At 39.3% G+C, this 23,613-nt stretch overlaps 3 protein-coding genes across 7 annotated transcripts in view; all 3 read left to right on the top strand.

Annotated features, from left to right (window-relative positions):
• LOC108231819 (synaptogyrin-1) overlaps window positions 1-8,332 on the top strand; it is a 21,717-nt gene extending 13,385 nt beyond the window's left edge. Inside the window, exons 2-5 of one of the 3 annotated variants that reach the window (XR_003039923.2) lie at window positions 1,195-1,432; window positions 4,462-4,607; window positions 4,839-5,138; window positions 6,425-6,559. Coding sequence is in view for 2 of the 3 variants with exons in the window: in XM_017409139.3 (XP_017264628.1) it covers window positions 1,195-1,432; window positions 4,462-4,607; window positions 6,425-6,640 (600 nt within the window). In the remaining variant the exon portion in view is untranslated. Of the gene's footprint in view, window positions 1-1,194; window positions 1,433-4,461; window positions 4,608-4,838 lie in introns of all 3 variants that reach the window. The other 2 variants (XM_017409139.3, XM_017409148.3) reach the window with 2 other exon arrangements.
• Window positions 8,333-9,438: 1,106 nt separating this feature from the next.
• On the top strand, window positions 9,439-21,435 carry tab1 (TGF-beta activated kinase 1/MAP3K7 binding protein 1). Of its 2 annotated transcripts, none has more exons than XM_017409861.3 (11): window positions 9,439-9,516; window positions 10,486-10,616; window positions 10,716-10,869; window positions 11,803-11,898; window positions 12,369-12,507; window positions 13,765-13,881; window positions 15,353-15,464; window positions 16,452-16,596; window positions 17,000-17,213; window positions 19,161-19,314; window positions 20,761-21,435. In XM_017409861.3, exons 1-11 carry the CDS (start codon window positions 9,484-9,486, stop codon window positions 20,984-20,986), a joined length of 1,521 nt encoding a protein of 506 aa, XP_017265350.1. In that variant the 5' UTR covers window positions 9,439-9,483; the 3' UTR covers window positions 20,987-21,435. The 2 variants fall into 2 exon arrangements, with proteins under 2 accessions (XP_017265350.1, XP_017265272.1); XM_017409783.3 differs by having other exon boundaries at window positions 20,758-21,435.
• A 1,366-nt stretch (window positions 21,436-22,801) lies between these two features.
• The window catches only part of mgat3b (beta-1,4-mannosyl-glycoprotein 4-beta-N-acetylglucosaminyltransferase b), a 58,350-nt gene continuing 57,538 nt past the window's right edge, over window positions 22,802-23,613 (top strand). The window contains exon 1 of one of the 2 annotated variants that reach the window (XM_017406107.3): window positions 22,802-22,946. The gene's annotated coding sequence lies outside the window, so the exon portion shown is untranslated. The remainder of the gene's footprint in view (window positions 22,947-23,613) is intronic. The other variant, XM_037974753.1, reaches the window with a different exon arrangement.

Here is a 23,613-nt window from a genome sequence, read left to right as displayed (position 1 = left end):
GGGGAGAGGGAAGTCTGGGTCTCCCTGCTTAGGCTGCTGCCCCCGCGACCCGACCCCGGATAAGCGGAAGAGAATGGATGGATGGATGGATGGATGGATGGATGGATGGATGGATGGATGGATGGATGGATGCCTGAATATTATACTGAAAGGTTTAACACTTTAACGTGTTGGTCCTGATAAGCACACGCCTCATGGTATATTGTGTCTGTGAACCTATAAATTATAATTTGCAGGTTCAACAGCCAGTCAGGCGAAACTGAAGATTAGCAGGAAAAGGCAAACTGTTCTGCTGTCAAACTACATGTGTCAAGAAAAAAAAAAACAGAGGCCCATTGCGCAATCCATTTAAAACAAGATGCAAAGGATTATTCATTAAAACTCCTCTGCAGGGTTGTCTTGACTTTATGAGCTGGCAGCATTATAAAGTGACTTCTTATTTATGAATTATTCAGGCGCTCTAAATATTCCAGCTGACCCCAGCAGGTGGGAGTTTTTTGGACTGTAAAAGAATTTGATGAAATACTCATAAAATATACAAATAAAGAACAGCTTTTTTTTTATTTTTTTTATTACAAGTTGTTGGATGGATTGCCAAACAATGTATTACAAGCTGGTAAGTTCTCAAAGATTAAAAAAAAAATCAATATCTAGATGGACAAAAATTAGGATTTAGGAAATCCTTGTTAAAATCATTTAATGCCAAACTGATCCCTGTTGTTAGACCTAAATATTGTGTCAGTTTCAGAAAAATGAACTCCAGTTCATTAACTTTTATATCACTTACAGTAATGTAACAAGACTTTGTCAGCTTGAGTGCTTTTTCTTCTCATTTCTGTCAGTGAGCTAAATAAAGCAAGTGTCCAGAAGTGAAATTATTGCTGTGATTGTAAAAGTGCAGAGCTACTGCGATATTGAAGTTTTAACCACTGACATTGATGGGTTTACTTTAGTAGCAGCATTCAGATTTTTGTAGCCAGAGGGTCATTTCAAACGTACTAAAATTGTTCATTTTTGGCAGCCATGATACTGTACATTTCTGCTTTTATCAATATAACTGACAGTAACTCAGCTTTTCTCTGTGCTGTCTGTATCCTGTTGGTCGTTCCTGCTTTTTTCCTGTAAGTCTCACACAGAATCTCTTAATTCTGACATTTCTATCTCTTTTTTTTTCTTTTGAATTTTCCTCTCCAGCTCTTCTCCATTGTGATCTTCGGCTGCATCGCTAATGAAGGCTACATCAATCGCCCCAAGGAAGTGGAGGAGTACTGCATCTTCAACCGGAACCAGAATGCCTGTAATTATGGCGTCTTTATGGGCTCGATGGCCTTCCTCTGCTGTGTTGCGTTTCTGGCTCTGGATGTCTACTTCCCTCAGATCAGCAGCGTCAAAGACCGCAAAAAGGCTGTCCTTGCTGACGTCGGGGTGTCAGGTAAACCTACTCACGATCTTCATATTGTGTTTCTTGACAATACAATAAAATACATGCTTAATGTCGATTTCAAAATTACTCACACATATGTATATTTTTGTAGATTTTTCTGTGAAACTGAAGAAAATGAATCCTAGAAAAAACAATTACAGACGACGCATATCTTACCAGCACTGTCTAGCTTCATGTAGCATCCCGACTTTACTGTTGTAATTTATACACTGGCCAATCAGCATGCTACTATGATTGTTCAAAAAAATCTCAACACTTATTGACTCAAGGTGCCAAACTGATATATGAATGTGTTGTATTCCAGTAATTTAGTATGCCATAACACTAAATTAGCTAAATTAGAACAATTTGGTCAACTAGTAAAGATAAAAGCAATTCAAACATACGACAATGTGAGCATCCATCCATCAAGCTCTTCTTTATACAGTCAGTGTTTATCAGTACAGTTGTGATAACGACATCAGTCTTAGGCCAGTTTAAGCCAGAAACCAGACAACTGCATCAGTGAAGGAACAGTATGGACTCTGCTGTAGCTGCATTACAGAAAACACAATTACTGTTGTGGCCCAAAATTGCCAATGTAACTAAGGTATCATAATTATCAGTGGTTTTGTTACAATGACCCTGAGAAAACTCCTTGTAGCCAGAAAGTCTACTGTTATGATAGCACGTTCATCTGTGAAGAAAATGCTCATTTCAGCTGTTCATATTCACAACCTGATTCTTTCAGACACAACCGACAATTCATGACTAGTGAGGCCGGCACCATGGATTGATGGGTGAACTGACAGCTTTGCCTTTGGCTCGGCTCTCTCCACCGTGACAAACCAGTCTAGAGTCCACATTACTGCAGATGTTGTCCCAGTCCACCTATCAATCTCATGTTCCTCTCTACCTCCACTCACGAACAAGACACCAGTAAACTTGAACCCTGCTACCTGGGGCAGAAGCTCATTACTGACCCACAGCTGGCGATCCACCCTTTTCTGGCTGAGGACCATGGCCACGCAAACCTATCTTCTGTTCATTTTTTATGACACTGAGTTTATTACAAATAGCAAATCAGTATCAAAACTGCGTTTGGACAGCACAAAATATTACCCAGTGGACAGGTACTGCTCCTGTTGTTACTGAAGATTTTCCTCTTCCATTTCCTTCCATTTCTCCTATATCCCCTAAGTGATATATTTTCTTTCTATGTAGATTTGTAGCAGATTTGTAGTTAATCTATCATCACAGAAAGGGGAAAGGAGGTGTGAAAGGGATGGGAAGGAGACAGGTACTCCTCTCGCACTAACAAGCCTCCGAGATGTGCTTTGATGTGTCTGACAGTGACTTTCTCTGCTTCTCTGCGGCAGTGCCACTGCTGGGAACATAACGGAAAGGTAGTCAAGCACTGACTCCTTTAATGAGGCAGTTTCTGTCACAGACAAGATTCTCCTTTCCTGTTTTCATCATGCACACACTCCGTTTCTTTCGCCAAATGTACCTAGATAGTTTGTACATTGGTGAAACAAAAGAACAGCTGGTAGTCTGGATGTTTCTAATTACATTTATGCATTTCTTCCCTCATCGTCTTACTGCCAGCTCAGATAATATCTCTCTGCTATTCTGAATGGCTGTGGTGGCCAGCATAAAAGCATCACATTTGATGCTGTGGTAATTCTCTCTGTATAATGGCTTCTTTTACACGTGCTGCTCAATGAAAGTCAGCCCTGTTTTTAGCTGATTTTCTCCACTTTTTGTCTTGTGTTGATAATGGACAACTGAATTTTTTACTCTTGTCTTCCTGATATTATAGCTAAGCTTTACTGGTAGGCATGTCAATGCCAAGACTGGGTATTTATTAAAGCATAAATGCAAAAAAACAAAAAGCAGCGTCTTTTTCACCCATCCAATCACCTCCTACTTCAGTGACTCCTACAGATATAAGTCACTACCAGCTCTGCAGTCTCTGCATTGTGGCAGTTTCTTGTGTTTGCACACTTTCTGACTCACAAATTCTGTCACCCTTACAGCTCAGATGCCTCAATAAACTCTTGTTAGAGGTGGAAATGTTCAGTCCACATTTCCCATCTTACCTCGCTGGCTGTCACTGGTGGCAGTCAGTGAAAGAAGCGCCCTAACATAGCCTGATGAGACATGTGGGAAGTCGTAAATCTGCGCAGCAAAAGAAGTGAGCATTTAAGATTGACACCCGTGGGGGGGGGGGATTAGTGTTTGTTTTGAATGAAATGATCAGAAACAAAACAACAACAGGTTAGTTGCCGAGATATTTTTTTCCAGCTGGAGCAGCCTAAGGGCAAAGAAGGTAGAGTACTTTCCTAAATCCATTTGGGAGCATCGTACCTGCAGTGCTGGCACTTGGCACTGATTTACTGTGTTGCTTTGTTGCTCAAAGGTCAAATGTTGGCAGCCTGCTTGTTTTGCTGCAGAGGTTAAGATTTATATACGGTATACTTGTTCTGCAGTGTATAAAGAAGAGTCTCAGGCAGATCGTCTCAGTCATAAGAGCACCTCTACAGCCTGCTGTTGTTAGTGCTCAGACAGCAAAGATGTCCTCTTGTAAAGGAAGAGACAACAAAAGATGGCATTTTGTTGCAGCTATGAGCAAGTAGGAAAGATGAAATGACGCTACGCTTTAAAGACGAAAGCTGAAATTGTTGAATTTTAAAATAAAAGGTCAGTTTTAAAAAGAAAACGTGCATTTGCCGAGCCTCCCTTTGTTGCAACACATCATCGTGGCCTTGGCCTTTCAGACATATTGCTGCTCACTTCATTGATACAAAGTCCAATCTTCAAACCATCTGGCTTAGTAGCAGCAATTTTCTTTCCTATTTTGACAAACCCGCCTTCTACCACCAGATTCAGCTAGTCCTTCTTCTCAGAACACAGATTAAATCAAAAGGTTATCTTAAATAAGAGTAATACAGAATTACAAATGTACCTTCGTATTTCTTTCTAAAGTAAAAATGCTGATTATTATTATTATTTTTTTCTTCTTCTTCTCCTTCCAGCATTTTGGTCCTTCATGTGGTTTGTGGGTTTCTGCTTTTTGGCCAACCAGTGGCAGGTGACCAAGCCAGAAGACAACCCCCTGAGGGAGGGAGGAGACGCTGCCCGGGCAGCCATCACCTTCTCTTTCTTCTCAATCTTCACTTGGGTAAGCATCCTTACATGGTAAACTCTTTTATTTAAAGTTAAGGGAGGGTGCTGCAGCCCATACTAGGACTGATCACCTAAAGTTCTTTTCCTCCCTTCTTTTTTATAGCCAATAAGCAATCTACATCTAATAGTTTTGTCCATTCTGTTTATCTGAACTAAAAGTATGAATGCGTATTTGTATTTGTGGACAAATTAACTGATACGATTATGGCTGTTTTTCTTCTGACAGGGTGCTCAGACTCTCTTCTCTATGGAGAAATTAAAGAGTATATCATTTGAAGAGGAATACACCAAGTTGTTCCCTCCTCAGCCTCATCAGCCTTTTGTCTGACTTTGTGTTTCCTAACCCTCACCCCCCTCCTGCCTCAACCCTCTGCAGCTGGTCATACACACTCTGGTTTCTTCACAGTGGCAGAACTGGTTTAAGGGCACCTGACAGAGCCAGTTACTGCTGGAAGTGCATGCGGCTCTTTCCAAACACCGAGAACAATTGTAGGATTGTTGCTGGAAACCTTCACGCAGACATGTTGTAAGGATAATTCATTCACAGGTTGACTGAGTTAGTTGTTGAATTCAAACAATTCAATTTTCCAGTTTCAGTGACTTGAAAATCTACCCGCCCTCTGGTATTTGGGAGCTCTTATCAGATCTCAGAATTGTGTGACGAAACAACAACAATTAAAAAAAGAACCGAAGATAAAGACAAACTTGTTCACTGTTTGACTCGATGGCTGTATATTTGCCTTTTAAATCAACTTGTGCCTTTCAATTTGTTTTTACTTAGTTTTTATAGTTCAAAATTAATGTATAATGAGGCCTTCATCACACTAATATGGATATTTTTGCAAAAGAGCGTTTTCTGCCCGTTTGCCAATGTTTAACAAAGATTTTGGTAAAAAGATAAAAAATTCAAACACTTTCAAACTGGAGACCTTTGAAAATAGTTTGAGTGTATTCATGTCAAACTGACAAACTAAGATTTTAGAAAACAGTAACATGGCAGCCTATTTTGCACATGCAAACTGTTGCTTAGTGCACCAAAACGCACAAGAAGGACAGAATACACACTGGGATAAAGTTTGATTATCAAGAACCTTTTGCTGCACTTCCTTTAGATAAAGACAGATATATCTCAGTCTAGCATCTACAAAAAATGAAGCTATCTGACTAAAGGTTCTGCCTTCAAATAGAGTTAACAAACAATATTGTGCTATCAATAACATGGTCTAACTACAGCTAAGAACATTAAACTTTGCTCTCCATGCCTGCCTGGCCATGCTTTAGTTTCCTTGCCAATTTGATAAGGATTAGTATGTGTTGTTTTAAGGGTTTTGAGAGGCAGTTTGTAGTGGTGCATTTTTTAAACAGTTTAATTTAGGCGCCATTAACACTTTCATTGCATATTGATTGAGTATTTTTAGCTCGTGCTGTTTCACAGTGTGGCTCCTCAGCTGTTTTGTAACGAACACAGACACTGCTTGATTATATTGTGATTATTCCACGGTGGACTGAAGTAAGGTTGAGGTTTTATTTCTCATTACGGAGCTGAACGATGTAGAAATAACTTTTTGCTCTGCTGCCTTTAGACGTAACCTGCTGTGACTGACTAAATGACTCATTCAAACTATCTAATAAGCTTCACAAGCTTTCTATTCAACTAATCAATGTTTTCTTCTCACTGTTTTTCTTCCCTTCCAACCCCACTGCTCTAACACTACTGCCTCATCTTCTGTCTCCACAACCACTCATTTACTATCTATACAACTTGTTTGCCCTCCTATTATCCATCTCTGCCTCCAACCGACTGTGACTAAGGCGGCCCAGTGCTTCTTCGCCTTCCAGAGATACAAGCTAGGGGCCGACTCGGCCCTCTTCTCCCAGGAATACACTGACCCCAGCCAGGATGCAGCTGGAGCCCCCTACACGTCCTTCGGAGGGGATGACTTGGAGAGCCCGGGTGGCGGAGGGGGCCAGGCGAACAGCGACGGGGCCTTCGATGGCACCGGAGGCTACCAGCGTCAAGACTACTGAGATGTCAGACGTCTAACTTAGAAGTCATAAAAATGCCCCGAATTTCCAATTTTAAAGTAATTTATGTTGTTTCTGTCAAACTGAAAGTCGCCTTGTCCGACCGAGCCCATTTTCAGTCACTGCTAGTCCAACTTTACCCCAAACTGGTCAAAAGTTTATCTAATGACAGACATATTAACAATAAGCAGTAGAAAACAAACGTTTGTTTAAAAACGGTGACCGTGAGCAACAAAACTATGATTTATTTATCAGAAGCCAAAAAAACGTATCAGTAATTGGCTGATTTTCATCTTATGTCCAAGTCAGAAATCTTGGACATCTTTCCAGACTCTGGAGGCATAGTTCACACACAATCTCTGTTGTGTTTCTGCACTAAAACAAAACAGGAATGAGTTTAGAAAAATCTGTGGGAAATGGTTGTGGGATTAAAAAGACAGTGAGTTTGACTGAAGGTGTTGAGGACTGATGGGAGTTTAGGAAATTATTGGCAGATTGACGGGTTTGGGGAAATGGTCACCCTATAGCCAATCAATGCTTGTGACCACATTGTTTTAATCTTCTGAGGTCAGTCAGCACAATGACTGCAATCAGTGTTTGTAACACTCACACATGGTAGATAACAGATTCACGATATATTGATTGTGAGCAGATGCCAGTTTTTGCTGACAAAACCTAATGGTGTATTACAGACAAGCATATCTGGCAACCAAACACTTTTTGTGTAAAACAAAGAGTGTGTTTGTGTGACTATTGAAAGATCTATGTTTGTTTTTGTTTTTTTCTCCTAATGTGTGAATGTGAGACGGTGTGATACTCTGTTTCTCTGTAAAACTCTTTCCTCTTGTTCGATTGTTGCCTTAGTGCTGACTGCCAAGCAAAATCCAACATGCAAGAGTATGCCCAACATACACTACATTAATGTTAAGATCTCAGTTTTTATTGGATTTTGTTTTAGTTTTTAAGGACATATAACTCTCGAACAAAACCAAGCTTTCAACCATATTATGAAACATCTCAAAAACCCACAGAAGTTGGTGTCTTATCGCTGCTGGAAACCTCCTGCTGTGAAGGATTTTACCGTTTGTTTTTCCTTTTTTTTTCAGTAAATTTACAAATGAGGCAACAGTAGACATCCTGAGTATTTATGAACATGCATTGCTTGATTTCCTTAAACAATAAAGTATACCTATCTCTCTCTAAATATATGTAAACCTGTAATTCAAATTCATTAAATTTCAATGTTTGACAGAAAGATCTTGCTTTATTTTAGGGGCATTATGCTAGTTCTGTTTAAAAAACTGAAAAGACAAAATAAAGAAATTCTATGGTCTGTTGAGTGTTATTGTATATGTATAGACACACTCGGTGAGGTCATTCGTACCTCATCTTTTATGTTGCTTTCAGGATAGGAAGACGTTTTTATTTTGGGATAACTATAAAATACTATAAAAAATAAATACAAAAAAAAGACACGTGACCAAATTACAAAAGTATATATATCTATATATCTATAAATATATACTCATATGTACTTTATACTTTAGATCTGTGTAGTTGTAGAAATGTGTGATGTTCCTTTGTGAAATCTGTTTGACAAAACAAGGTAAGACTCAAGAAAAAGAATGAGAAAAATGTAGGTTTTTGATGTGTTTGATTTTATCCAATAAAAATAATAAAAAATGTTAATAAAGATTGGTTGGTTTTTCTTTTGTTCTATTTTTTTCTTTCTTTCTGGTTGTTCAGCTTTACCTTTTGCTAATATATCTAGAATTTAAAATATTTATAGTTTTGTCCCAAAAAAATCAAATCTAAGTTGAAGGACATGCACCGAAGCTGACCTTTCAGCTTACTGTGATATTAACAATTTTTCCAAATATACTAACAAGCTCTGCTTAAAATGCTTTTGGGTGTGTGTGTTATGTCTTTATTACAAACAGAAGTGCAACCGTCTTTTATGTTATCTGCAAAAATCTTTATTTAATTACTCATTTAGTTTGGTAACTATTAAATGCAGAAATTACACCTCCCTCTTCTGGTTAAACTTGTACCTGCAAGTTCATATTTTGCCAATATGACTTAAAACCTATTAAAATAATACTGTATGGTTTGTTGGTTTGCGTGTTTTGTTTTGTTTCCAACAACTTGCGATCCATTCTGATTTAGTTAAATGCCCTAAGTTGATCCTGCCCAATCTGGTATGTTAGTGGGGCTGAATGTGATTATCCTGATGAATTTTCAAGGTTTCAAAACGGCTTTTTAATATAATTATATGATACTGTATAAACACTTTTTCTCCAACCTCGCTCTTTACTGCCAGTAATTTAGATGTGAAGTCAAAAACTGTGCAGTTTCAACACAGGAAATTTCTTCATTAAAAAGTTGTAGTTTATTATAAGCCCCGTAGGATGGCGCTGTTGTCAAAGAAAGCTGGTGCAGCGACAAAAAACAGAAAACTGCTTGTTGCTTTGCTTTCTGCCATTTAAAAACATTTAAAGATTTAAGTCAAATTGGTTATTACAATTGTATACACTTTACATCACGATTATAGTGAGGTGATTAGTTTTATTTTCATTTAAAAACAAAGAGAGTTGCTGCTTTCAATAGCAACGGAAATTTAGGTTTAGACTCATTTACACAACATTTATTACATTTATTCAATATCCAACTTACTTACGTCATATATTTACAGCAAAACTAATATATATATATATAATTTTGTCATTATTTATAATCGTTTTGACTTTTGTTACTTTAAAATAAATGAAACAACGCGTGTTCTCTTTATCGAAAGTGAAAATTCAGACATTGGGGAGTTATCGTGAACGCAGCACGTCCCATCCAACATGGCGGCGCAAGGCAGTACTTTGATGCAAAGCGTAAGTAAAAACTGTTGTTTATAACTCTTACTGGTGTTTAAGGTGCCTGTTGTACAGGTTTAGACATTAGTTTGCTTTCGTCTTTGTCTCTCTGTGGTCGTTGTTGCTTTCTTTGTTTCGGTCGGTGTTGTTTGCGGTCATTCAGTGTTTCCACTGCAGCTATTATAGTTGAGCTTACAAGTGCTTTGCTAACAGTTAGCTAACTAATAACAATGCTTAAAACAAGGCAATGGCAGTGTTGTATGTTTGTTGTCAATATGTAGAAGAAATTGCCAGAATTCGCAGGCGTGACGTCAACTGTAACGAACTTTGTGTTTCCGGGTATAATCTTAAATTACAGTAAATTTAGCGACGTGTGTTGTGTTCGCTGCCTGAGGCTCATCGCTTTAAATTCATGAGAAAACTTGGATGCTGTTTTTTTTTTCATTTGTACTCACTCATGGCCTGTCTCCTCTTGAGTTACAAACATAGACCAAAATTTTTTTAAATGACTTGTTTCTGCCTTCATCAGTTTTTAAAAGTATCTCCTGCTGAAAGTTCCTAGTGTCTAAAAGGCAAGCTCAGTTGTGGGTAACTCTTTGTTTTTTGGCCCAGTTTCACCAGAGACATTGATTGAAGCTCCTTGATCAATAAGCATAGTTAGAAATCATTTTTGGCTACACCCTCCTTCAGTATACAAATACCTGAACATAGTTGAATTTTAACAGCATTCTACATAAAGCAACCCAAGAAAGTGAGCCATCACACTCATTTAAATTATTGTCAAATTAAAAGAAACAATAATAATAATTTGCTAGGATAAATAAGAGCAAACAGAGGCCAAAGCATATTAGCAGTGTTACAAACTATGCAAATCCATGGATTGTCTGGACCTTACTTCACACATGCAGCAATGTGCTACAGAAAGCAACAAAAACACATTGCAGGCATCTAATGTTGTTGTGCCGACACCTCCTTAAATCTTTGCAGCATCAGAGCTGGACAGATGACTTGCCTCTGTGTCAGATGTGTGGTGTCGGGACAGCACCCAACTGTGTGTACAGCCCAGATGGTAAAGGAGCTCAGAGCCACCCCATGGAGGATGGACACCTCAGGTTGAGGTGAGTAGGACCAGAGAAAGAAGTCCAGAGGAAAACCAAACGTCATATCTGAAAGTGAAACAATACTTTTATGTTTCCCCTGGTTTGTCAACCAATCAGGTTTGAGGACGGCTGTTTCCTGTACGGGGTTTTTAATGGTTATGATGGCAGCAGAGTGGCCAACTTTGCTGCGCAGTGTCTGACAGCTGAACTCTTACTCGGGCAACTAAACTCCAGTCACACAGACAACGATGTCCGCCGGATCCTTACACAGGTCTGTGTCTGTTTGCTCGTTCATTTACGCTTAGCACGTTTCATCCCTGTTGTCCTAATATTCAAAATTAGCAATGCACTTTTAATTTTTGATCATTTTCTTACTGTACCACAGCATTGTCTGTTTCTTACACTCAAATTGCATAATTTAAAGATAAAGTTACACTAACGTTTCTGCAAAAGCTGCTGTGTTGCATACTGCTAATAAATGCCTAAATGAAGACACAGTAAAAGCAACTGAAAATGCAAATTTTCTGTTTAGCCCCTTTGAGACAATTTATTCAAAGTGAGCCAAGCACACTCTCTGGGATGTAAATCAGTACGTCTTGCGATACGTTTGTGGATATGTTTTCGTTTTTCATGCCACTGACGATACTGATCTAACAATATTGAATAATATTCCTGAAAATATGTTCAGGTGTGCTGCATTAATACTTATTCATCTGGAAGATTTTGCCAGCCACACATAATGCCTGCAGTGTCGCACTAAAATTCAAGACTCACCTGATGTGAGAGGAAAAGATGCAGGAATAAAAAATTCTGCTGCCAAAGGCGGATTAAGAAAGTCTCATTCCGATCTTACTGTACGTCTCAGAGTGTGTCACTTCAGCTCACAATCTGGTTTTTCCCTCAGAGATCGGAACAAAAACACTCTGGCTTTACTTGTTATTTTAGGTGGTTTGCAATATGTTGGATGTTTTTGTGCATTTGCGGATTTAAAGGTGCTTTATGGCTGTTAGTCACCAAGTCGCTCACATTGGAACAACAACAACAACCACAACTCATTTGGTGTTGTCAGCTGCAAAACAAAAGTAACGAATATGCTGTTGTAGTTTTCTTATAGCTTGTTTTTTGTGTGTGTCGATACCTGGTTTGTTTCACACGTTGCAAAACGAGTAAGTGGTGGAAAATCTTTGTGCTGGGTTTGTTGCAGGCTTTTGATGTGGTGGAGAAGAGCTACTTTAAAACAATAGATGATGCTCTGGCTGAGAAAGCTAACCTGTCCAACTACGTCCTGCCACACAATGAGGTAAACACACACACACACGCATATAGTGCCGAGCATTTTGACAAATTATGTTGAAAAATTTCAAAGTGTGTTTCCATAGCATCTTCAGATTTAGATATTGTTGTGAGATAATGCCTAGCCTTAAGATAACAAGCTTATTTTCTGAATGCTCTCAACGGTGTGTTTTGTTGGATAAATCTGTCTCAGCACTCCTTCAGTGGCTCGAGTTCCGCCTGCTTTTTGTTACCTTATCACCACATACCCACTTTTTTCTTTGTAACTGAGATTCCCTGTGTTTTGTAGCCATGCCTTTATGTTTCCTCCTCCATTTCTTTGCTCATTTTCACTTGTTTTATTTCATGTCTTGTCACTTGACAGTTGTGGAGCCTACTTCTACTGATTGTTCTCTGTTTCATTTATTTTCTACTCCATTCCTAATGTTCCTTAACCTAATATTATCTCTTCCCTCTTCATCTCTTCCGGCTGGTCAGAATGTGGCGTTCCATCAGCTCTCGCCTCAGAGTCAGAAGGTGCAGGAGCGCCTGAAGGAGCTGGAGCAGGAGGTGTCAGGAGGCGCGACAGCTGTGGTGGCGCTGATCCTCAACAACAAGCTCTACATCGCCAACGTTGGTATGGACTCGTGTCTTTAAATGGGCTTGAGTTGTCTGAAATGATTTCTAATTTTCAGTGTGACATTTTTAATCTAAGTGAAACAGACGTCTGTTTTAGGTAACGAAAGCAGTTGACTTCAGTGTGTTCAGATAATAGCAGGCAGTCGGTTCAGTCCACTTCACACCAGCAGATGTCAGAGTTGACTCAGATTTTAATTCAGTGTTTAAAAAGATGACTTTAGGTAATGAAGCACTGACAATCTCAGATAACCAGCAAGGTAAAACCCAAGTCTCTGGACCGTTTCTTACTCATGGGTAGATTAAAATTAAGATTAGAATAAAACTGGAATTGGCAGCATTTTTATTTATTTGAAACATTTCACTTCCCAATTTACAAACCTGTCTTGCTATTGGTGGGGAGGGTGTTCCAAGCAAAAGTTAAAATTCTTATTTCTGTTTTCAATAAATGCATCGTCAGCCTATGAGCACATGGTGGTGTTGTGAAAATAAGCTGTAAACATGGTTCAAAATCAATCAGTTCAAGCAGCAGTTATTAATGTTAGCTTCTGAAAACTTAAAACACCAAGAAATGATCAAATAATTTCAACTGCAGTCATGATTTTTTTTTTCATTAAGAACATGTCATTCATCAGAAAGACATGGGGTGGGGTGGGGATGTTTGTCTCCAAGTAGGAACAGCCGTAGGGCTGGATCAGAAGTTCAGAGTTTACAAAATCCTTGGGATGTTTGAACTTCAGAGTAAGTGTGCATGTCAAATAGCTTCCAGCTGTTTGTGGATGTTAAAAATATTTGAGTTGTGAGAGAGAGAGAGAGAGAGAGAGAGAGAGAGAAATGGGTGAGGCAGGGAATAGGTAAACATTCAGAACATTAATGTAAGCACCTTAATTTAGCGCATGCAAGTATAAAACCATTGGAAATCCAAATGATCAGATTGTTTTTTAGGTTTTATAGGCCAAACCTGACTGACTGAAGATTCTGTTTATGAAATGCATGATGACTATTGTCATATTTTGACTCTATGCTTACAGTGTTATTGAGGTCTGTTGACCTGAAACAGTTATGACGCCTCCCCCTTTTGTCTGCTATAAAACTATCTGTGGTGGAAATGCTGTGTTGTGTATTTGGCATCAAACGAAAATGAGCCACAGTTGATGGTATCATTGCATTCTGTTTTATTTTTTTTCATCGAAGTAATTTGATTTACTGTATATCCTAATAGTTTTTGTTTTGTTCTTAAAACTGTTTCTGGCTCCAGGTACCAACCGAGTCCTGCTTTGTAAGTCGAGCATCGACGGCCAGAACCAGGTTCTTCAGATCGGCCGACCACACAGCACAGACAACGAGGAGGAGCTGCAGAGGCTGGCTGCACTGGGTGAGATGCACAGATGTGTTCACAGCTGGCCAGAGATGAGGTGATATCCAAAACAGCTTTTCTTTTGTCGTCTTCGCTGTAACATAAACGCTGAATCCTGTTTCTCAGCATTACCCTTAATCTAAACGCACGCCAACTCCTACCCCTTAATTTGATGTCGCAAAGAGCAGGGTTTGAAATAGTTCACTACAATATGTGATAGCCCTTCAGAAAGCTGAAATATAATCTGTTTTTGCAGTTTTATTTTACTAAAACAGATGCAGCTTTCCCCTCAGCATGATTTGGGGTAGCGTAAAATACAAAAATGGAGTGAAATGGGATTCAATCTTGGTAGTTGCTTCCAAAGTAAACAGTAAACAAAGCTAGTTTTTGCACAGAATATGTCATTTTCAAAAGATTTCACAGTGGCATGATATGAAGATAGTGTCATGTTAAAGCAGGACGTGCTGGGGATCTAAACAGACAATCACAGACCGTCTTATCTGGATCAGTATGATGTCATTGTTCAAGGAAGGTGGAATAAATCCAGCAACGGTCCAATCAAGAATATATTTGGCACTCGCCAGCTTTCGTGGAGCCTAACAAAATGAAAAAAATAAACAATTTGATCAAATATTTCAGAAGCCTTACCTCAGTCTGTGAGACTGTAATCATTAAACGGTATGCTGGGAACTGTCTACAAATATCCTGGCAGTCATCAGTCCATAAGAGACCTTTGGAAACATTTGTGAGGTTATGTGTAGAGACGAACATTTCCTGTTATTTTGCACAAAACTAACTGCAATGTTTACATGAACAAAATAAAATTTTGTGAGCCTGTTCTCTAAATAAATTTATTTGTCAACTTGTAGGAGTCCTGATAAACAAATAGAAATAAATTGAACTTGCATATTGTTATTTTCGTGCAGAAGCAGATGTGCCTTACTTTTCTCCTTCTGTTTTATGTGTGTAGTGTAGCCATTAGTGCCTTAACTGTTTCACAGACACACTTGGAGTCATTGATCCATGGAGAACAGCCCAGCTAATGGTTTGGTAATGAGGGCTGTAAATGTAACAGAAAATACGTACATGACAACAAGCTGTGCGCAAGAAGCATATGGATATAATGGGAAATGAAGCACATTTTTTGCTTTTAAGCGTCTCACACTGGAGCTTTAAAGATTCCTCTTTGTTTTCTTGCTGCGTTTCACCGCTCTCAGACGGAAGGCCTGTGATTATTCTGTTGCTCAGGCCCTTCTCTGAATGATTCAGGAGAAACAGCAGCCATTCCATTAAGCCAGGCCAAGGTCACCTCACCCCATATTTTCATGCACCTGTAAACACTCCTCCTCCGAACCCACCTTCCTGCTTCTGGTTATTGATTTTGCACTTCCCTTCCCCTTACAAAAATGTCTCGTCCCACCTTTTGCTCTTCTAAAACTCACCTTGCACACGACCTCACCGTGTCTCTCGTGCCTTTCCTGTTCTGCAGGTGTGGACGCGGCTCGCGTGAGACAAGCGGGACAGATAGCAGGACAGAGCAGCACGAGGCGGCTCGGAGACTACAGGGTCAAATTTAACTACAATGAAATCGATTTGCTCAGGTGACACTGCTGGCTGTTATTTAGACTCTGACTGTGAAGTTCACAGTCGTCTTTATGTTGTTGTTTTTTTTTTGTTGTTGTTTACATGTTTTGCTACTTCGATGATGTATATTTATTAATCAAATTCAATTCCGTAAACAGCCAGAAATTATTATGATTTTACTGTAGATCAATGAATCTGAAGAACCTTTTTGTCTTTTCTTTTTCTTTTGTATTCTTATTTTCTGCTTCTTTAGCATAAATCGTTTTAAAACAAAACATGACAAAAAGTCAGTGAATATTTCTAATAATTTAATCATTTGGTGCATGTACTAGATTTGTTTCATGGCCAGAGGCAGTAGCTGTCTCAGGTCTCCATCAGCTGCTGGACACTGAAAACAGGAACATTTCCGTCTCTGTTCTGAGTTGGGATCCAGACTTTTATCGACCTAAGAGGCGGTTTTCTTTCTTCTGTGTTATCTAATAAAATATTTAGCAGTAGCAACCTATTTCAGCGTTTTATCACCATTTGTACTCGGCTCTAACTGGTCAGTGATGGTGTCCTCATTGTTATCATACTAGAAGGTTTTAGCTTTATTTTTATCAGATTTCAGCCTCTTTAAATTGCTCTGTTTGCAGGCTCTTTTCCAGCTCTCGTCAAATGTCCAAAGTAAACTACCAGTTATAACTCCATCAGACATAAAAAATGTTTACAGAAGTCTCTCCATGATGCTATAGAAGAGAGTGCAGAAAATCTAATAGAATTCAGACAAAATGTGAATGATTTTTGGATCAATAAGAGTAGCCAGATATGTTTTCTGTAGACCAGCTGCACTTACAGTAAATGCCTTTTTTATCTCAGGTTTTCTCTCCTTTTCTGTCAGTGTCACAGTTTGTTTTTGTTGTTCATCGTTTCTGTTTTTTGCCCTCCCCGTCCTTCCTTGTCCCGTCTTTTGTCACTGACGTGCCTGCACTCTCCTGTCGTTTTTTTTTTTTTTCCACTTTTAGTGCAGCCAAAAGCAGGCCCATCATCCCTGAGCCAGAGATTCATGGCAGCCACTCTTTGGAGGGCGTGACAGGCTTCTTGTTGCTGATGTCGGAGGGTCTAATAAATGCGTTGGAATCTGCCCACGGCCCTGAACAGGTTAATCAGGTTAGCAGCCGTACTGATTAGTTTTCATGTTCCCCTCTGGTGTTGCACTCTCACGAGAAATGTTTAGCTTCCCTTGTTTTATAACCTTTTCTATTTACATTTTTTCTGTAAATGTATATATATATTTTTACCCTTTTTGTGCCTTCTTTTCATCTTCCTCTACCTTCTTTCTGTCACTGGTTTGTGTCACTGTTGTTTGTGTTTTCATTATCCTGTCTGTGTAGTTTTCTCAATCTTTTTACTTTAAATATTTACTGCTGCTTACATTACCAGTCTTATTCTGTTTTCTGTTACTCAGTTTTGCTCCTCCTTATTATTTTTAATTATATTTCTCCCTTCTTCTACTGTAACATCAATATTTTCTCCTCTGACCCCCCCTCCTCTCCTCTGCTCTTTTCTATAGGAAATTGTTGCCATGGTAGCAGCAGAGCTGGCCCAGCAGACCAGCCTAGAAGCAGTGGCTCAGTCTGTGGTGGAGCGGGTCAAAAGGCTTCACCACGACGTCTACGTGTCCGGCCGTCAGAGGGCGACCTACTGTTCTCGGCACGAGGACATGACCCTGCTCATCCGTACGCTCAATTACCCGCTGGCTGATGCGGCGCTCACACCCACACAGGGTAAGACATGTCATTCGGAGAAAGCCTGTTTCAGGGAAATAACTTCTGCAGCGGCTACACCACCACAACGATCCTGGTTCAATGTTTTTTTTTTTGTTTGTTTGATTTATTTTTCCTTTTTTTTATGTGCAATCAGAAATTCATGTCAAATTGAGTTTTAACCAGTAGTTTTATTTCTTTATTTTTCTGGGTTGAAACCTTTGAAAACCAAAATCAACTCAAGGTTGCACGTTTTTCTGTTTTCCTTCTAAAATCTGTTTTTCTCTTAATGATTGAAAGTCTGCACAGATGAAGTCCAAAAAATTAGGTTTTGACGACTTTTTGTCTGCGGTTGGTTGATTAGTAACAACTTAGCAAAGTATTACACTGCAGCTTGAACGCACTGTGTGTTGATCAAAAGAAACTACATCTAATTAAACCTGATTTAAACTGTAAAGAAATAAACTCACATTACAATATGATAACGTTATTTGAATTTTAGAAAATAGTTTAGCATTATAGACACAGAATAAAGCTAGCTGTTTACTGAAGATGTAAGCATTTACCTAAGAAACCATTTTAAAAATGATTTGGTCTACAGGCATCTGGGCGGTCAGACCTCTAAAGAGAAATAATAAAAAGCCCCTGACATCGCTGGGAAAGATCTGTGGACAGCGCCTCGCTAGGTGCTACGCCTGTCTATCTACTGTTTACATGTCAAAACCATGCATTGGTAATGCCTTTCTGAATTCTGGATGCTGACTCAGCAGTTCAAAAAATGCACAGAAATAGCCTCATTGTGCTTACTTAAACATATATCATGCTTATTGTGAAAACGGTACAAGAGCCTCCTGTAATGAGCCTCCCACCAAGGCTGGTAAAAGCGTCAGCAGCGGCCACAAAGCTGACCCAGCGAGCCATGAAAAAATTACCAAGTCCTGTAATCATTCTAACTAGACTAGAACATAACTGCTCTTTAAGTGATTAAGAGCGTTAGATGTTTACTTAGTCTAACCAAAGTTCTGCTACTATTGTCTGTAAGTGATTGCTCTTAGACTAACAACTTAAACCTATGTAATTTAGTCTTTTTTTCCTCATAATTCTGGAAATATTTAAGCTTCTAGAGAGAACAATGGCCTTGAGTATAAAGTTACAATGTGTTAGATTAGTATTTCCAAAAAGAAATAAAAGTAATACCTCGTTCCTTGAAGTTCAGGTTCCAATAACTGTAACATTATTGGCAGAACACTGGGCTTCTTGGATGAGTTTTTCCTGTTTGTTGTTTTTTTTTTCCTTCAATTATTTCTGGTCTTCTGCCGTGCTGGTAGCAGCTAAGGATGCCATGTGGCATTTACCAAGATGGTGGCACAAATTCATGCCTTGTTAGCATAGACTGCAACGTGGTTAGCAATTTCAGTGTATTTCTGCTTCAGTTGGCGAAACTTTAAAGCTATAATACGCTGAGGCTACGGTCGGCTTCCAGGAGAGGAGGTGGACGCCCTGCGTTTTGTTTCTACGTTGTGTTCTGTACCGTCTGAACCGTCAGACTCCGTCAGACTCCGTCAGTGTTTTCTAATTGATTCCGTCAATGAATTTATACTTACTAATCAAGGCAGAATAAGGGCTTAATTTAATATCATTATGTTAATTGTTGGTTATTATTTTCAAAGCATAAGCAGAGATGAATGCAATAATTTTATTTAATGTCAAAATCAAAGGGTTTTGTTTTCATTCCAGTGATGCCAGTTTTACTTCAAACCTTTTTTCTTTTTACCTTAACCCTCCCATGACTTTTGGGTCAAATTGACCTCTCTTTACCTCTCTCTTTTGAGGGCTTCAGGAGGGTTAAATTGTACATATATAACATTGAACAAACAAAGTGCCTCGTACATTTTTAGATCCAAACACCACAGCAGCATTTCTTATTTGGGTGTAAATTTGACAATGAGAACTCTGCTCCTGTTTCAGGTGGCCGTATCTATCCCGTGTCGGTGCCGTACTCCAACAGCCAGAGCACCAGTAAGACCAGCGTCACCCTCTCGCTGGTAATGCCCTCCCAAAACACCCTCACCAACGGAACCAACACTGCCTCCACCCTGGAGGAAGGCACCCCCACATCAGGGTAAGCCGAGGATTAGTTTTGTCCCCACTGGCTCGGGGATTTTCTCCTTTGTCCTGCTTTGCATCTTCTTAATCATTTTTCTTTTTTCGGCCTATTTTTGGCCGATTTCATTAAATCGCTGTTGGTACTCAGGGTGAGCTTTGTTCTGTCTCCCCACTCCTCTCCCCTGTTGTTAAGTTTATTTTGACTTTATTTTAAATAAGCAAGGTTAAGCTTCCTCATTCCTCCCTCCTGTGTTTATTTTAGGTACGGTTGATTTTTTCACTCCCCTGCGTTCCTCCACTGCTGTGTTTATTTATGTTTAACCACAGTTTTCACTTCCCTGTAGTTGTGCTTTGGTTTTTCTCCATGTAGCATATTACAATTACTTTTCCAAAAGACGTGGCTTATCAATTACAGCTGAAAAAGTTTTTTTTTTATCTATATTTATCTTGTCCAAACACAACTGTGTGTATACATATGTACTTAAATCACTCGTGGTCTTTTGTTGTGGGGTGAAGAGGGATGTTGTGTCGAAACAAACAGTGCTGAAACTAAAATTGTTGGTTGTTATCACAGGTTTGTGCTTCATGAAAGGCAGCAGGGGTTTTTAAAACAATACAGGGGGTTACTTTGGTGAGAGTGTGAAATTTAAAGCCTTATTAGGCTGAATAACTCCGTATAAAAGATTTAAAAATAGCAATCGCAGCTTTGGAATCTTTTATGCTGTTACACATGCATTAATTATACACTTGACAGCTTAAGTAATTACCAGCCTTTGTCAACACGCCTTATAAATGTGTCCTGACTTCTTCAGAGTCCATGCTTGAAATAACTTCATTCAGCAGCACATGACTAACACTGTGTGCACAGCTGCACAGGATAAATAAGGCTGCTGCCTCAGTGTTGCTGCATGTGCACCTTTTCTTTTCCGTATTTTCTCCGTTTTACTCAGTCATCCTCAAAGATTTCTGCTCCAGGTTCTCTTCCTTTATGACTGGAAGTCATAAAGTCCCTCACTGTCTGACTTGTCTATATATTTCTCTTCTTCATGGACCCTGGCTTGCCGTTATTTGTCCTTTGCCTCTTATTTCTCCACTCCTTTAGCATGTTTCACCAGACTGCCTGCCAAGCTTTTGTTGGCGTCCTGCAGCCCATATTTGAACTCCCTCTTTCTCATCATCATCCTCCTCCCCCTCCCCCTCCTCCTCCTCCTCCTCCCCTTTCTCTCTCCACCTCTGTCTTTTCTTTTTCCACCACACCCCGTCCTCCCCAACCCTTACCTCTTTCCACTTCTCTCTTTTGTCTCCCCACCCATGACATGGACCTCCCTCCCTCTTCCGGTGTTCCCTCTTCCTCCTCCTCTATTCCAACTCTCATACCTGTCTCCTCCTCTACATGCACCACTCTTCCCAATCACCCATCTCCCTCCTCCTCCTCCTTCTGCTCCTCCACTCTCCCCAGCAGTCAGAGCCCCACAGCCACCCTGCAGTCCACCAACACCCAGACTCAGAGCTCCAGCTCCAGCTCGGGGGATGGAAGCCTGTTCCGAAGTCAGAGAGGAAGCCAAGCAGCGCAGCCCGATGAGACGGGCAGGGTCCCGCCCTACGTGGACTTCAGTCAGTTTTACCTGCTGTGGGGAGGTGACCAAGGCGACAGCCAGAGCACACAGGGAGGCCTCGGACCCCAGTGAGAAGGACCCAGCAAGGAAGCATATGAACTGTGAAGGTTTTAAGAAACGTGGAGTGATGGATAATATTCTATTATGGTATCACATCAGAAAACGAATGACCTGAAGTTTTCTGTGGACATAACTAGAATGAACTGATCTTGTCATCATTTTTGCAACGGAGTGCAACTAATAAAACTGTGAGGAAAGGGTGTGACACGCCCAGATCCATGTTCGCTCCTCTGTATCAAGCAGTCATTCAGTATATAATCCAGATTGTAGAAATTGCTGTTAAGTGCAAAAAAAATGACACATTGCAAAGCCTTAAAATGTAATGAATGAATGAATGAATGCATGTACTTTTTATTTGTAAAGAAAATACAATATACATCCAGATTATTCTAGAGGTTCTCTGTGCTTGTTATTGTCTCAGAAGGCTGAGTTTATTAAATATGAACAAATGCTCTTTCCAAGAATTTATTTTGTTGTTGTTTTTTTATATATATTTTTTTACAAGCGTGAAAAACACATAATGACAGGGTGCCATATTAGATTTTTTTTTTCTAACACATACCTTTGCTAATAAAACCTGAGTGGAAGAGGAGCATTTTTAATAACAAAACACCTTTCCACATACTCTCAATCAAACATGGTTAATTTCTTGTTTTTCATTTCACGTCTTTACAAACCAAAACTGGTATATATAAACAGCTATGAATGCAAAAATACAAATATTGCAAATATAATTTTACCATGTCAGTCCTTTGCCTATAAAGTGGCTCTTATTAATAAGTTTGCATCCCATTTTCAAGGTAACTGACAGATGGGTTATTTCAGTCATTGGGAATCAGAGTCTTTCCATAATTTTTAACTTGTCTGAGTTTGTCATTTCTTCCTGGAAACTGACAGAACAAAAGACTGATTTATCAAATGCAGGAATAAACTTGTTTCTATATTCAGAGAGGATGAGCCACGACTGACTCTGACAGTGAATCCATTTGTTATCCCTGTTTTCTCTAAATTATATGTAGACTAATGAAAAGACAAGCATGTGTAGGTATACATACAGTACTTGACAAACGTGTAGGTGTGGCCCTGGTAAACCAGTAAGATCTATATAATCTTTAAAACAAACAAAATAAATGCTCTGTATCAGAAACCTGTCATCAAGTCTCTTAACCCAACAGGACATGCCAGTCATTACACAACATTCCTGCTGTATATCTCACTAGAAATCTATATTGTTTTTTGCTCTAACATTTTTCTTTCACCAAGCTTACATCCTGCTTTACAAGAGCATTCTAAAGTTTATATATTTTAAAAAAATAGCTACTCTCAAATAAATGTGGTAAAATGTAAATAATAGGATATTTTACAAAAACATTGCAATTAAGAAAGAAGAAACATATAAATGTGTTTGTATATCTTCTTTGCGCTATTGCTGCTACACTCCTGATGGGAATTAGATTCTTTTTTGTTGCAGGAAGTTCATCAGATGGCACTGTGGAGCCAAAAATAAGTCCCAAACCACACTGGAGAGTTCCTTCAAGCCGCAATCTGTCGTGCTTGGTTAATTTCATAATAACTGTAGCCTGAAAGTTGACGCTCACCCACACTGTGTGAAACATTTGTGGTAATGTTCCTTATACATTCAGCAAATACATGCATTTAAAAGGATCAGAAGTTAAGAGTACAGGTTTAGCCATCATAGTCACCACTGATCGGTGCAGTTTGTGATGCAGCTGTTTGTTTTCTGTTCTAGAGTTAAAAATTTACCAGCTCGGACTCGCCCCTCTGTGGGTGTGTTCAAGGTGTAATCACATCGAATAAAGTACAAAGTTAACAGAGGTGTATCCAGCCTGCTATAAATACTTTATGCTTTTCACTTCTGCTGCCGGAGAGCTTTACTGTCACCTTAAAGCACGAGACGGAACACCTGATTACTGGAATATTCTGTGCATTGGGAAACAAGCAGAAAAGAAAGGTGAGAATGTTGGATTTTATATTTTCAAAACCAACATGTCACTGTGTGTGTGTGTGTGTGTGTGTGTGTGCGTGTGTGGGTGTGTCCATGTAGGTGTTAAGACTGGTCTGTAACTTCTCCTAATGTCTGAGAAATCACATGGTCTTTATTTTTACTTCTGGCTCCTACTTGGTGTTACAAAACTCTTCAGTTTTGGGAAGTACATCGACTTGCAGCATCGACCAAAGTTGTGAAATTAATTTAAGAAACAAATATAGATGAAATCGATTTATGTTACAGGGGTAAAAAAGTGAACGGAGGACAGTTACTACATGCATGCAGACACACTCATGGGTAAAGAACTTACGTGTACATCTTCTTGCAGTACTGGAAACCAATTTTAGTCCCATTTTCAAACCAATTTGGTCAGCATATTAACAAACCATTATCCTGACATGGTTAAATTGACTGATTGTGGTTGAAATTTTGGATTATTTATGTATTTATTTACAAAAAAGAAATAAATAAAAGAAAGGGTTTGATTTAAATACGTGGGCAATGACAGTGAGACCTGGAGGGGTGTGGTTGGGAGGAACGGCCCCCCTGATCTGAACCCGAACGGTGTTCTGTTGTTGGACTTCTGTGCTCGTCATGGATTGTCCATAACGAACACCATGTTCAAGCATAA

Source organism: Kryptolebias marmoratus, linkage group LG3 (genome assembly GCF_001649575.2).
Source record: "Kryptolebias marmoratus isolate JLee-2015 linkage group LG3, ASM164957v2, whole genome shotgun sequence".
Classification (NCBI taxonomy): domain Eukaryota; kingdom Metazoa; phylum Chordata; class Actinopteri; order Cyprinodontiformes; family Rivulidae; genus Kryptolebias; species Kryptolebias marmoratus.
This window is presented reverse-complemented; position numbering and strand designations above follow the sequence as displayed.